Source organism: Falco punctatus, assembly GCF_963210335.1.
Source record: "Falco punctatus genome assembly, chromosome: 7".
In the NCBI taxonomy this organism is placed as follows: domain Eukaryota; kingdom Metazoa; phylum Chordata; class Aves; order Falconiformes; family Falconidae; genus Falco; species Falco punctatus.
The window spans coordinates 72168157-72181630 of record NC_137587.1 but is presented as its reverse complement, the minus strand read 5'-3'; the positions used below and the strand labels follow the sequence as shown (position 1 = coordinate 72181630).

The window sequence follows — 13474 nt, the reverse complement described above, 5'->3', positions numbered from 1 at the left end:
CCTTTTTTGAAGGCTATCAGTTGCCTGAAGAGGGCAAACTACTTGGCTCCCTTTGACTGGAAGATTTTGTACAATCTGGGCTTAGTCCACCTGACGATGCAGCAGTACGCATCTGCTTTCCACTTCCTCAGTGCGGCCATCAACTTCCAGCCTAAGATGGGAGAGCTGTACATGCTCCTTGCAGGTGTGCAACGCGCTGTTACCCAGTTCCGGTGGACATCCGGCTTAGGGGGTGTGACATTAGAGAGACAGAAAGGTTGGGCTGAAGTAAACAAATGCTGGATAAAGGCTCTACTGAGAAGCTGTTCCCCAGTAGTTCACTGACAGGTAGAAAGTCTAAAGAGTCTGTTCTCTCTCTGGTGAATAGGAAGGTTAGATTGTAGTCAGATCAAGGTTAAATATTAGAAAAGACTTTCTACATGTAGGAATTTGGGTTTGGGTTGCCTAAGGAGTGGGTGTGGATTTCCAGCACTGGACATTTTTGGGGTGAAGTAAGGTAAATATTTGTCAAAAGTGACATTAGTAGGGTTAAGCCTGGCAGCAGTCCAGACAACCCTGCTAGCACCTATTTATTTTACGATGTAACGACATTCAGTATTGCCCTAGAAATGAAGTCCTTGAGAAGCATCAACTTGTGTGTGCACATTTTGCTTTGGTACAGTTGCTCTGACAAACCTGGAAGACGTTGAGAATGCAAAACGTTCCTATGAGCAAGCTGTGGCACTGGACAAGTAAGTCTTAATCATATCTGTCAGTTGTTTGATCGTGTTGCTTTGCCTCCCTGCACTTGGTTTCCTTTGCATGCTTTGTCCCTCAGTCTACTTTGACCCTAAACGCTTTGCAGTAGGGAAATGTTTTTATTCCTGCAGCTGCACGAGTGACAGCTTTAAAGTCACCGTTTGTTTTTTTGTTTTTTTTTTGTTGTGGTTTGTTTTTTTTTTTAATTTCAAGTCAGCTCTGAAAAATGACATGGAAATGTTTGAGAACAACCCAAAGCTGGTTTTTATTTTGCTTTTAGCTAGTGAGTCAGTGGTGATGACTTTGGATTCCAGTCCTCCTTTCAGTGAATATTTATATACAGTGGAGCAGATTCAATAGAAGAAAACCAGTCATCCCAGAGTATTTTGTAAACCCAAGTCTGAGCAGTGTGCAGAGCAATGAGATGCTTGGGGTAAAGCCTGTTCTGAGTTGGGCAGAGAGAAGAATTTAACTGGGAGAATGAGAGCACGAAGTTAGTGTAAGGCATATCGAGGGGCAGCAGTGTAGCCCTTTCTCCTCTGTTTTGTTGACAATGCCTGTTTGCAATCTAGCTCTTAAAATCAGAGCCTTTGGTTTCAGAAACGTTAAGATGTCATCGTTTCAGGCAGAAACCCAAATTTGTCTCAAATTTATTAATAGTTTTGTCTCTCTCGCCAGTTTACTGTGAATATTTGCATACTTAGAACAACGGGCAGGGTGCTCCTGCGCCTGGGGGTCTGTGAGCTGGTGGCAGAGCTGCTGCAGGACTCGCTCGTCTGCAGGGGCCATTACAAGGTGGCATGAGAAGATGCTGGTCCCTTTTCCTCTGTCCTCTCTAACCTAGCGGCACTGGCTAGGCTTAATTTTAGGAATTATGGAAGTTCCTAAGCCCATTATAAAGGGCAGCAGGTTTCAAAAAATAGTGTTTGACACTGTAGTGCAGTTCTCTTCGCGAAGAGGTGCTGTAAATGCTCTCAAGTGCTTCCTGGGAATTACATGGCTTGTGTGCATGCCAGGGCCCTTGAATCAGCCCTGCACAGCCAGTACACATCCGGCACTCAAGTTCTTCATACTTATGCATCAACAGAATTACAAGGCAAATTTCAATATTACTTCTACATCTGTTTGAAATGTCAGTAGGTCTGTGCAGCCTCCTTAGAGGAGCTGCACCTGTGCAGACTATTGGTTAAAGAGGGTGTTTTGCAATCGGTCATTCCTTCCAACATCACCAAGTCCAGACTCCTTTGCCTGGCTTTCCTAATCAGCCTTCCATACCTAGCAGGGCAGTACAGGAGATTGCTCAGGCTGCTTAGTCATGAATTTGTGTGCTTTGGTCAAAGAGAAGGAATAGAAAGTCAGCTCTACAACTTTGCCTAAGTATTTGGCACTACTGTGATGCTAGAGCTATGTAGTCTTATGGGGAAAATAAAACCTCATCAAAGCAAAACCGAATGCCAACTGCCAGGGACTGCTGGGAGGAATATCCAGACTTTGTTAGGCTTGTTCAGCTGACATACTGTGTATTTTAGACAGTTATTGTGTGGCTGAATCCACATCCCCGCAGGCTTTCTTTGCTGGCATATTATGAACTGTTTGGCTAGGATGCAGATAGCCGTGTTTGTTTCCATTGCCATAAATACTTCTGTAGCAGCACTGTGACATTTGGTCTGGGTGTCATGCTGGGGTCTGGAATGGAAAGCATCTTGGAAAAATCATTAAAAAAAGGTGTTTCTTCTTAGTACTCGTTCTAGTTCATAGCTGTCTTTTTGTTCAGTGGTTATTTAGATATTGATTTTTTTTTCTGTGATATTGCTTCTCTGCTCTTGAAGGCAAATTAGCTTCATACGGTTCAATTAATTTTAGAACTGTCTGTTCCCAGATCTGTCTGATCTCTTCAGTGTTTTGTTGTGTGGTTTTGTATTTTCTTTTTTGGCGTCTTTTTGAGGAGGTGAATAGGTGGGGTTTTGATTATTTATTTTTTTCAGACCTTACTTCCTTTGCTTTGGCAAAGACAGCAAGGAGGGTTGTTGTGGGTTTTTTTGTGGTGGGATCAGTGTTCCAGTTTTACAGTTAAAGGAAAACCAATGGTTATAAATGCTATCAGATTTCTTCTAATAATCTGCCTTGCAGTGCTGTCATGTAACTTACCAAGGATGGATAGTCACGGCCTGCAGGTAACTTTCTTTTTATTGAACAGTGCTAGCAGAAGCCTTTCTTTCTGCACTTTCCACAGAGGATGGTCTCTCTGCCTTGGTCCCCCAGGCATGGATACTGGAGTTCTTGGATGGCTCCAGTTATCCCTGCTACACTCCAGGAGAGGGCACCAGTCCCTCGCTCACATTTATTGAGCAAACTACAAAGCATCTCTCGCTGACCTGTGTGCAGCGACACATGGATGCAGCTCCTCTGCAGGGGGCTGTGGGTAGACAGTAATCTTCCATGCACCCTGTCGCAGCACTCTCCGAAGTAGCCGGCTGCAACAAGGTCTTTTACCATCACATACCAACATACTCTTAATGCTACTTTGCTGCCTTCTTCTTGTCCCTCCTCTTCCAGGGCATGTATTCTCTCTCTTCTCTCTGCTTCTTCCTCCTCTCTCTTCCTTGGCTGCCCAGCCTCCTCACAGAACCAGCCACAGCTGCACCTTGTCTACATCAGCCAACCCACCGCACCTGAAGCCAGCACACAGCTGTATGTTATCAATGATAATTAACCCAGCTTCATTCTTCTACAGCACCCCTCGACAGCTTGTCCCCTGTTCTGTCCAAATGCAACCTCTGCTCCTCCAGGTCTCATCCTGCAGCCTGGATGAGCCCAGCATCTGCATGAGCTCCCATGCTGGGGCTAGTGACCCTCTTGCATTTCATTCCTTTGTCAGGTACTACACGTGCATTTTGCTTTTCCAAAATAAGGGTGAAATTCAGGCTGCTAAAGAATGGTCAGAATGTTTGTTGAGTGGGGCTTGTCAGGCAATTAAGGAAGGATCAGCACCCTGACAGCTTCACTTAATCAATTACAGAGCCAAGGGAGTCAGCAGCTCACTCTTTCCCCCCAGTTTAGTTTGCTCCCACTTCTGGCTATGCCAGAAGAAGAGTTGATTTCTGGGTTAGTGTATCCTAGTGAAGAAAATGGATACTGTGGAAAATGTGAATATATGGAGCAATTTTGCCTTTTTGAAATCTTGATGTGCTGTTCTGAATCAGGAAGGGAGGCAGGACTGTGCAGGATAACAGTATTATCTGCAGTGCTGGTCTCCTCTTTGAGTCCTTTGTTAATAGGTGTCGCCTACAGTTTCTGTGTAACAGTACGTATGGTTATGTATGCTTTTACTGGGTGAGTGGGAAAGGAGAGGTGAGGAAAATTAAGTGTAAACAGCATGTTCTGTAGCATGTTGAGTTGTAAAAGACTGTCAGTAAGCAGGAGTGTGTTCCACTGCCCTGCCCCATGACAAGCTGCTCCCCTATGAACTGGGAGACCTGTAAGAACCTGAGATAAACCAGAGCAGAGGTCAGCTTTCACAGTGTGATGGAAGGCCCTGGCACTGCGCTACCTGCCCCAGGGCAAGGGGTTGGCAGACCAGGCACTGCCTGAAGACACTCCTGAGAGGGTCCCCAAGTGCAAAGAATTGGCTGTTGCAGAGAAGACCCTTGGAGGGGGTAAGGCAGCTAGCAGCGTCGTTTATATTGTCCTTGACATTGGGATACTTTGCTGAGCCCAGGCACTGGGTTTCTCACCAAGCGTGTGGGACTGGCTGTGCAGCCCCTCATCTGCTTCATGGTCAGCGTTCCCCATGGCTTGCCTGTGCCAGACAGTAAGGTGTCTCCAGCTTTGCTGCTTAGGCACCTTTTAGCGTTATTCAAGTCAGGATAAGTGAATGTGTGTGTTTGTCCTGTGTGTTTGCTGCAGGTGCAACCCCCTCGTCAACCTGAACTATGCAATTCTGCTGTATAACCAGGGTGACAAGAAGGGAGCCCTCTGCCAGTACCAGGAGATGGAGAAGAAGGTCAATGCAGTGAAGGAGAGTAGTATTCTTGACTTTGACCCAGAGGTATGTGCCTAACAGCTGTCAGCGGGAACTAAGTAGCTGTGCTAAGACTGGCACAAACAAGGGGGAAATTTTATTTTGGATTCCAATTATTAGGAAGAAGTTCTACTTACAAGATTTTCTGAGTAGAGCAGTTGCCTGCTGAGAGCTGCTTGCTTCATTTCTGCTGTTTGAAGCCCAGTTCTTAAATCAATACACAGCAAGACAAGATTCCCTCTTAATTAACGGTATGAATTAGCGGTGATGTTTCCCTTGAGCACCAAGGCAGTAGCCAGCTCTGCACAGCTCTCCTTTTTTTCACTTTTTTTTTTTGGCGGTGTTGTTGACTTTATTGTTGTCTGAAGTGTTCCTGTTTACAGTGGTCTTCTCTTTTTGCTTCTTGAGAAGATGGTGGAGGTTGCCCAGAAGATGGGAGCTGCCCTGCAGGTGGGGGAGAGCCTCGTCTGGACTAAGCCTTCTAAGGAGTCTAAATCCAAGCAGAGAGCTGCTCCGTCAGGAAAATCCTCTGGCGCTCAGCAGCCTTTGGGCTCTAACCAGGCGCTGGGTCAAGCCATGTCCTCAGCTGCAGGGTATGGGAGATCCGTGCAGCTTCCCCCAGGTGATTCTCTTTTGCTTCTCTTTTTAAAGTACGGCTGTGGCAGGGGAGCAAAACGTGCCTTCCTTTGCGTACAGCAAGGGTCCTCAAACTATGACCCGCGGGCTGGATACAGCCCCCCAGGGTCCTCAATCTGGCCCCCAGTATTTACAGACCCCCCCGCCGGGGGTTTGGGGGGAAACCAAGCAGCCGCAGATGACTGCCTGCCACTTCATCTGCGCCGGCCCCCTGGTTAAAAAGTGTGAGGACCCCTGGCATACAGAGTTACAACGTGTGTTTAGGAATGTATCGATTGCTTACACGGTAGCGATGTCAGTGTTTGGTAATAACTTTCCCAGATTTCTGAGTTAAGGGAGTGTGTAGGGAAGATGTTCTCTGTGGTGCATTATACTATTGTGTTTTTGCAGGGGGGTGGAAAGGCAGTAGTTTCCCTTCCTGCCTGAGCCACAATCGGCAAGCCTCCGTTAGTGTGCAGTTGAGACCTTGCTCTGGAAAAGGGGCGGTTTCAGAAACTGGACATCTTGTCTTCCTTTCGAAGAAGCCAGGAGCTGACATTTACAGACAGGCTGCTGGAGAGAAGGGAAATGACGGACAACTCTCTGAAGCACTTTATCGTATCATTTCTGTTACAAAAATAACTGCAACTGGATTACTTTGAAGATGTCCAGCCAGGTCCCTGCCTTGCACATGTTTCTGGATTAGCTTTTAGTGCGGGCCAGTGGACTGAAAGTTGCTCAGGAGATAGCATCAGCCTTAGAGGGCTTACGCCAATTATTTGTATGTGCTTGCTTCTTGCTGGGGCTGGGTAGGAGCATCTCCTGAGCCACCATGCACAGCCCGACCTCTGCTCACCCCTTGGCTTCTCTGGGGGAATGCGCTAGAGATGTTGTTCATCATCGTGATTTTCTGTTACTCTTAGTCGTGTTGCCCATGGGCTGAACCAGGAGAGAGGTTGTGTAATCCAGGCCTCCTTCGCGGGCACCCCTAAGGACCTGCTCCATTTTTCATGCATGGAATAAAGTTTCCATGCAGGGAAGACTTAGCCAGAAAAGCTGAAAAATAAAACATAACAGGAATTTAGGGCTTACCCGAAGGACTTTATTATCCATATCAGAGAAGGGAGCTGGTTCATAACATCCGTTGTCAGCCTAAATCTTAAGTGTAGAAACAACTTCAGCGTGAAAGTGTCCTATTTTGATGCTATTAACAGCTACTTTACCTACCTGGAAACTCTCCCTGAGTTTGCTAAAACTGTGAACTGAAAACAATGCTGTGGTTTTGGCTCCAGCTTGAGTATAAACTGGCTTCAGTGGAACTGTTTTCCTTTCTAAAGCACGAGTTAATTCCTAAGTTTGTACTGACTTCTCAAAGCAGGCCAGCTGAATAAGATACTGTACCTTAGCCTCCCTTTGGCAGAACTCGGGGTACTGTAAGGTCCCTGGCTCTCACAAAAGAACTGAATGCTATTGTTAAGCTAATGCTAGACAGAAGAAATCTGAGAGTAATTAAAAGCTTTTATTGTTCTGCCTATCTGTGCTGCCTGGAAGGGCAAAAAGAATAGGCAAAACATGGGTAGTCATATAGTAACAGTAATGGTGTTCCCTCCCCAGATGCTGGAGCATCACCTCCACCTGCAAAGCCTCCCTCGCTGCCTCTGGAACCAGAACCAGGCTCAGAAACGAGCCCTGAGGAGACCTCGGCACCAACAGGGGATGAGGAACAGAAGAAAGAAAAGCGCAAGAGCCGGCAGGCAGCAGACTAGGGCAGACTTCACTCAGGACAGGCAGGTGCAGGAGCATCTCCAGAGCTGCCTGCTGACTTGTCGGGAAAGGGACTTGCCCTCTCCCCTGACCCACAGTGGCTTCATCCCACTGTCAGTTAGTCTAAATGCAGCTGTTTTCTGTTAATGATTTTAGCACGTGGTCTCTACCTTGTCACAAGGAGTCCTTGCAGCAATCAGAAGAGGTTTCTGCGTAGCTGTTAGTGTGGTCGCAGCTGGCTGCAAGACAGGAATGGAGATCCATCTCTCCATGGAGCTGGCAGTCTTCAGTGTCTGGGTGGCAGTCCTCCAGTACATTCAGAAAAGCCAGCAGCAGTGACTCAGCATCCTGCACCTCAAAGAACCCCTTCCAGTAGCTGAACTTTTAAGTGGCTGAGGAAACCCTCCACAGGCTGTAGTAAGGTCAGTGGTACTACGCTGGGAGAGGGGATGAAGGCAGCGCAGCTCACCAGGGCAAGTGCAGGCAGTAAGCCAGGCTCAGGACCAGTGCAGCCTGGCTTACTGTGAAACAGGGGCTTGTCACTCCCTGTTTCACAAGGACAAGGCTTTGTAAATGCTTTGTGAGGGCAGAAAAAAGGAAGCTGAAGCAGCTGGGAGCTGGCTTTCCTGGCCAGGGCAATGTCACGGTCACGGGGCATGAGAGGCACTTTAAAGCTCATGTTTTCCTTAGTGGTGGCAGCCATGAAAGGCAGGGGAGCTGCACAGGCCAGGGGAGCTGGTTTGCGGGGTGGGGGGTGGGTGATCACTCCGTTAGCACACAGACCAGTGGAGGATGGGTGGCTGAAGCAGACCTGCCGTGCTGGGCTGACAGCATGTGTGTTGGCCAGCCGATGGAGCTGGCTTCGTTAAGATTGTTCACCTTCTGATCCCAGGGTCATCCTGTGTATTTCCTGAATCCAATCCATTTTAAAGAATGAACTTCTGTGTGGTAGCTAAGAAAATTGCAAAGCTGGCCCACAGTAAGACAAGAGGCTGGCTGTTCTGGAAGCAGGCTGGCTGTGGCAGCAAAAAAGTCCACCAAATTCTTGATTGTTTGCTGAGAAATGGGGTGAACGAGCGCAGTGAACCTCTGCGCATGTGGCTGGAGATCTGCCTTGAGAATTGGTATTGCTCGGCATGGCGGGAAAGATTGGTTTGCAGGGAAAAAAAGAGCAAGCCTTTTTGGAAAAGACGATATGGTCATCTTCAAAGCTGAATTTAAATTGTTTTAGTATGACAGCAGCCATGCTCTGAATAATTTAGTTGTACCCTCCTTACAGCTGCATTTTAGGAGAAATCATTTATGCGAGCTGCAAGGCAACAAAGCAGCCCACTGGTGAGCAGAACAAGGAATTTTAATGCCCATGTGATACTAGACATGTATCTAGACATGAAAATGTTTCTATCCTTGAACAGCAAAATCTTAGCCCTCCTTTTCTCTGCTGCTATCAGTTTGCTGTCTCTGGGATTTATCCAGAGCTTGATACGGCCCTCAAAACAACTGCTTTTGGGACCTAAAGGTGGGATCATCATATATAAAGAAACAGTAACTGGGTTAACTGTCGTTTTTCTCATCTTCCCCTCTGTGCTGAGAAGTACACAAAGCCATCATGGCTGTGAGACTTTTGATCTGAGTTTTCCAAACAGAAGGTGTAGCACTTCCCCAACAAAACTGGAGCTTCAGGGTTCTGTGTGTGTGCTGGTTAAGCCACCCAGCTTTTTAAACTGTATCTCCTGTGTTTAGTTCTGCACCGTTGCATTGTATTACTCCATAATTAACAAGCCCAACAGAAGAAAGTTAGTAATGGAAACGTCTCTGTAGCAACAAGGTAGAAGCAGCATGACCAAGGCTCTGGATACATTAACAGCCTTCAGTTGTGCTGTGTGGGTAGCTGCCGTTATCCAGGATGACATTAATGCATCTTTAGACCACAACCAGGAACTGAAGTGCTATCCTGCTCCCTGGAGAACACCAAAAGAGTAGGAACCCTTTCTGTTTTGATTGCTAAAACTGCCTGCTTATCTCAAATGTGGCTTTTTTTTCCAGCTGTCCTTTACTAATGGGTTTTGTATTGGTACAGCTTCAGGGTAGCATTCCTGTAAGGTTTCCCTCATGCTAGGAGTTGAAGAAAACAAGATCTTTTGTGGAACACTGGCAAACTGAAACAAACCAGACAAGAACCAGTGTAAATTGGTTGCAGCAATTTATTCACATTAAAGTTTTTACACTGAAAGTTACTGCAGCATAAATGAGTGCCTGCGAAGAAGTTAAGATTGCAGAGCAAGGGTAGGCTGTGTATGGGAACTCTTCACCTCACCCCCAAAACTTTAGTGCAAGATAACAGTTGAGTGCTGTAGTCCTTCAGCCTTCCTGCAACCACAAGGGCTTTCAAGCCATGGAAGCTCCAGTACAAGGAACAATGACGAGAACAGCGTGATTACAGGTAGGCGAGCACCAGCATTGCTGACACAGGAAGATTTTCCCTCCATCTGCTTATGACCCTCTGTTTTAATTTTACTAGCTGCTTTACCCTACCTTCTGCTTGTTGTAAAAAAAGACTGCATCAAACTCATCTGCTGTATTCAGTAGATGGGAGCAGGCCCTGTCCCACCAGTGGAACCTGTTACACCTTCTTGGCTGCTAGGATGCTTTTATAGGGTAAACCTTACATGTTTGTGCACAGGGTGTATCACATTTGAAGGTACTGTAAAGGTATTTAAAATAAATATGTATTTTGGTGAAAAGCTTATGCAGATGGCAAACCAATTCTTCTGTGAAAAGGAGCTGTAGCACCTTGTTACTTTCTGGATTTGAACAGAACAGAAGGAAGCTTCATGTCTAAGGAAACATTTTAAATATGTAATTACAGTTGGATAATAAATAGAACTGCAGTTCCTTGTCCTGTCCCCTCTCCTCCTCCTGGGTATTGTGACGATGGCATTTGCATACAGTAAATGCATAGTATCTTTATGGAGAGCTTTTTTTGTGCTACCTAATGATGAGAATGAGGCTGTACTGTTCTTTCAACTGGAATTAAGCAAGGGATTCTTCAGCAGGACTGTACTAAGTCAGTTAGGGATTTTGGAAATCACACCTTATATTCCTAAACCTGTTTCTGCCATCAGCCATAATTCTTACCTTCTCTTCCCCCCCCTCCCCCCATAATTGAAATGTTAAGATGGAAAAGAATTAAGAGCTTAGTTTCTAAGGAAGCAGAAATCATGTGCTTTAGGACTTCCCCCCAGCCCCCTGCTTTTTTGAAAAAATGTCTGTCATTAACCAGGTTAAATCATACAGCTCACAAAGTAGACTGCAGCTTGACATCCTCACAGGAAAATAATTAGAAGACGCTCGAACAGCAATGCCTGGGCAGTTAAGACCTTGTTTCAGCCAAAAGTAATGAGCTATCCATCCGGCAACACGTATGCAACCCAGACAAATCTGGTTCCGAGGTCGCCGAGATGCTGAGTTATGACACAGGCAGTATTGGCCTACACTTGCTCTGCTCCTGTATGTGATCTCGTTCACCCAGCTGTGGTCACTGACAGGCAGCACTGAGCAAGGTGGACCGCGGGTCCTCCTCAACATCTTGTTCTGGCATAAGAGGTTAAAAATTTAGATTTCCCTGCTGGGAAGTGGGTTACAGTTGGCAAAGCGTCTTCTACAGAGACAGATAAGCCTTAGTGCTGAACGAAGAAAACCAATACTAAGATAATAAGCTCAACACAAACGCACTGCAAAGAGAGCACGTATTGTAACAACTAGTTCATCTGCCAAGACTGTTTTATATAACACACACAGTTCTTTATCACTCTCAAACTGAACGGCACAAACACAGGTGAGATTTGAACCCGCTTTTACCCAGGCTGCCCTGGCCAAGAAGCAGCTTTCCTGAGAAATTCACAGGGGAGGCTTTCCGTGTATTTTTTTTTTATTTCCCCCACTTGCATTTTAATAAGATCATTCCCCCTTAGCTGCCAGCATTTGTATTCTTCAGCTGCTGTAAGATCTTCTCAGCAAAGGCTGATATTGGGCTCAGTTTTCAAAGCGACAGCGAGCTGTTTGGAACAGACATCTTTCCAGGCTTCCGGCACAGAAGGTAATGGCCATGCATGCTATTTCCAACTTGCATTTGTTTCCTTTGCTGAGAACATCCTCCCACTAGAGTCTGGATCAGTAACTCCCTGAGAATTCAGCCTGGATGGCGCTGAGGATCCACCTGAGATGTTAGGCAAGAAACTTCTCCACCTGCTGTGGAAGAGAACTTCATCTGACATCTCTGAATTGACAGGAGAGCCATCATTTCTGGCTCCAAGATCAAGTTTTACTGATGAGTTTAATCAGACCCAGAACTGCTGAAGCAGAAAGTAGGGAGAAGTGATGAGAGCAGGACAAGGGATATGCTATGCAGAAGAACACGTTGCGACTAGGTTTCCTCTGCCCCTTATCACTCCAACTTTAAAAACAAAAGAAAAGACTACCACTTTGGTGTGGTCACAGGTTTAAAACTTAACTGTACACTTTTACCAAAAACCTAACTGCACTAAAGAAAAGCACTATTAATATGGCTTGAAACAAACATTCACATTCAAATACTGATTTAATACAGGACATAAGAACAATCCAACTAAAGCCATAAAAATATAAATACAGTATTTTCCTGTTTTTCTACTTTTCTTCCAAGTGTACTCAAAAACTTGATGAGTTTCCTTACACCAGAAATAGCAATGCAGCACACTGTGTGACAGAAGTACGTGACAGCACTGCTTCAGAACAGATTGCTCCAAGCACGTGTATCAGCAGCCGATGCCAAATACCAACACAGTTGATCAACATGGAGACAGTTCAGTTGCTCACTCGTTGAAAACAGCATCAGCGTTCACCTAAGCTGCAAGCTCCAAAACGGAGCCCAACAGCACAGAGGGTTAAACAACTTTTAGGGTAACTGGAAAGAGTTAGTTGCCTTGTACCAATCATGCAAAAACTGTCCCATTATTGTCTTTTAAGTTTTTTGTCAGGACACAGCTGGAAAGGTCACCCTGTGGCACATGATTCTTGATAATTCAGTACCTCATTACAGAATAAAAAAGAAAAGTCAACCACAATTAGCATCGGTGGATATCACAGTTTAAAAATCTGGGGGTTTTATTTCTGTTATTGTCATTGGGAGGCGTACTACAGAGGTGGCTACAAAAAGTAACCCCTTCCTTAGGCTAACTAGTCTTAAAATAAACTTGAGCAGAAGATACCTGATAGCAAATACATACACACTGCTGACAGTTTTCCATGAGGTTGTGGAGATGGACCTAGTGCTCTGCTGCCATCCAAGCTCTGGATTCCAGTAGCTGAGAAGTAGAGTTGGACTCTAAAGCAACATCTAACATGGCTCAAAGCAGCTGATGAGGTCTTTGTTACAGGCAATTCATAAAGGCTATGGCAGACCATTTCAGCACCAGTTCTGTAAAAAGAAACTAATGAGAAAAGAGGAAACTTAACTGCACCTCACATGCCACAACAGCAGATAACCAAAGGAAAATCAAGTAATTCCTTAGCAATGCTGTGAAACTCCCCTGGAAAGGGGGGAAAAAAAATGTTGGATTTGGGGTAGGCTGTCCTGTAGCCAGGTAGCAATCGCACATTGCCATGGGCACAGCAGAGAAGCAGCATATCTTTTCAAAGCCTGCCAGCCTCCTGTGGTTCATGCATCTCAAATAAACCGCCACTTGACCTACAGTAAGCAACATACACAGAAAAGAGACAAAGCATTGCTCGTTTTTGAACAAGGGTAAGACAAAACTAAACCCAACGTGGCTCCACTGGCTACAGGCACACAGAAGTACAAATATCAATGTGCACAAGTTCTGTCACCTAGAGAGACACTAGCTTAGTGTCATGATGGTGAGCTCATCTATTGCATCTTCAGCAAACTGTCAGAATAAACAATTCCAGTGGAACCCCTTCTGTTCAGAGTATGAGGCCAGGTGAGGTTTGAGTCATCCATCACTGTGGATTTCAAGGTATGAGTAACAGATGAGAGCAAACACAAGTTGTAGAGACAATCGGGGGTGCGCAGAGATCATTTCAAGCCTGGTTTTGAAGCTTTGGTATTTTTGCAACTTTTCTGTTTCTTCATGGTGATGAGAGATCAGGATTTTTATAATCTATTAGATAAATGTGTTTAGAAATCTCTCACCTACCAAGGACTTTTGTATTTTACAAAAAAAACACCTCCAAACCAACCAAACCCCAAATGCAATAGACATTTCAGTATTTTTCCTCTATACAGACCAAAAAAATCCGCCTAGCTATTTCCATTTCTGTTGCTCAGCATGGTCT

At 45.5% G+C, this 13474-nt stretch overlaps 1 protein-coding gene across 28 annotated transcripts in view; it reads left to right on the top strand.

Annotated features, from left to right (window-relative positions):
* BBS4 (Bardet-Biedl syndrome 4) overlaps positions 1-10044 on the top strand; it is a 44315-nt gene extending 34271 nt beyond the window's left edge. For 21 of the 28 annotated variants that reach the window (XM_080395176.1, XM_080395169.1, XM_080395184.1 and 18 more), the window contains 6 exons: positions 13-184; positions 662-731; positions 4645-4786; positions 5171-5381; positions 5786-6050; positions 6989-7126. In XM_080395176.1, coding sequence (XP_080251302.1) covers positions 13-184; positions 662-731; positions 4645-4786; positions 5171-5381; positions 5786-6036 — 846 coding nt within the window. In that variant the 3' untranslated portion in view covers positions 6037-6050; positions 6989-7126. Of the gene's footprint in view, positions 1-12; positions 185-661; positions 732-4644; positions 4787-4879; positions 5123-5142; positions 5382-5785; positions 6051-6988 lie in introns of those variants that run through there. The other 7 variants (XM_080395174.1, XM_080395173.1, XM_080395189.1 and 4 more) reach the window with 5 other exon arrangements.
* The last annotated feature ends 3430 nt before the right edge of the window (positions 10045-13474 follow it).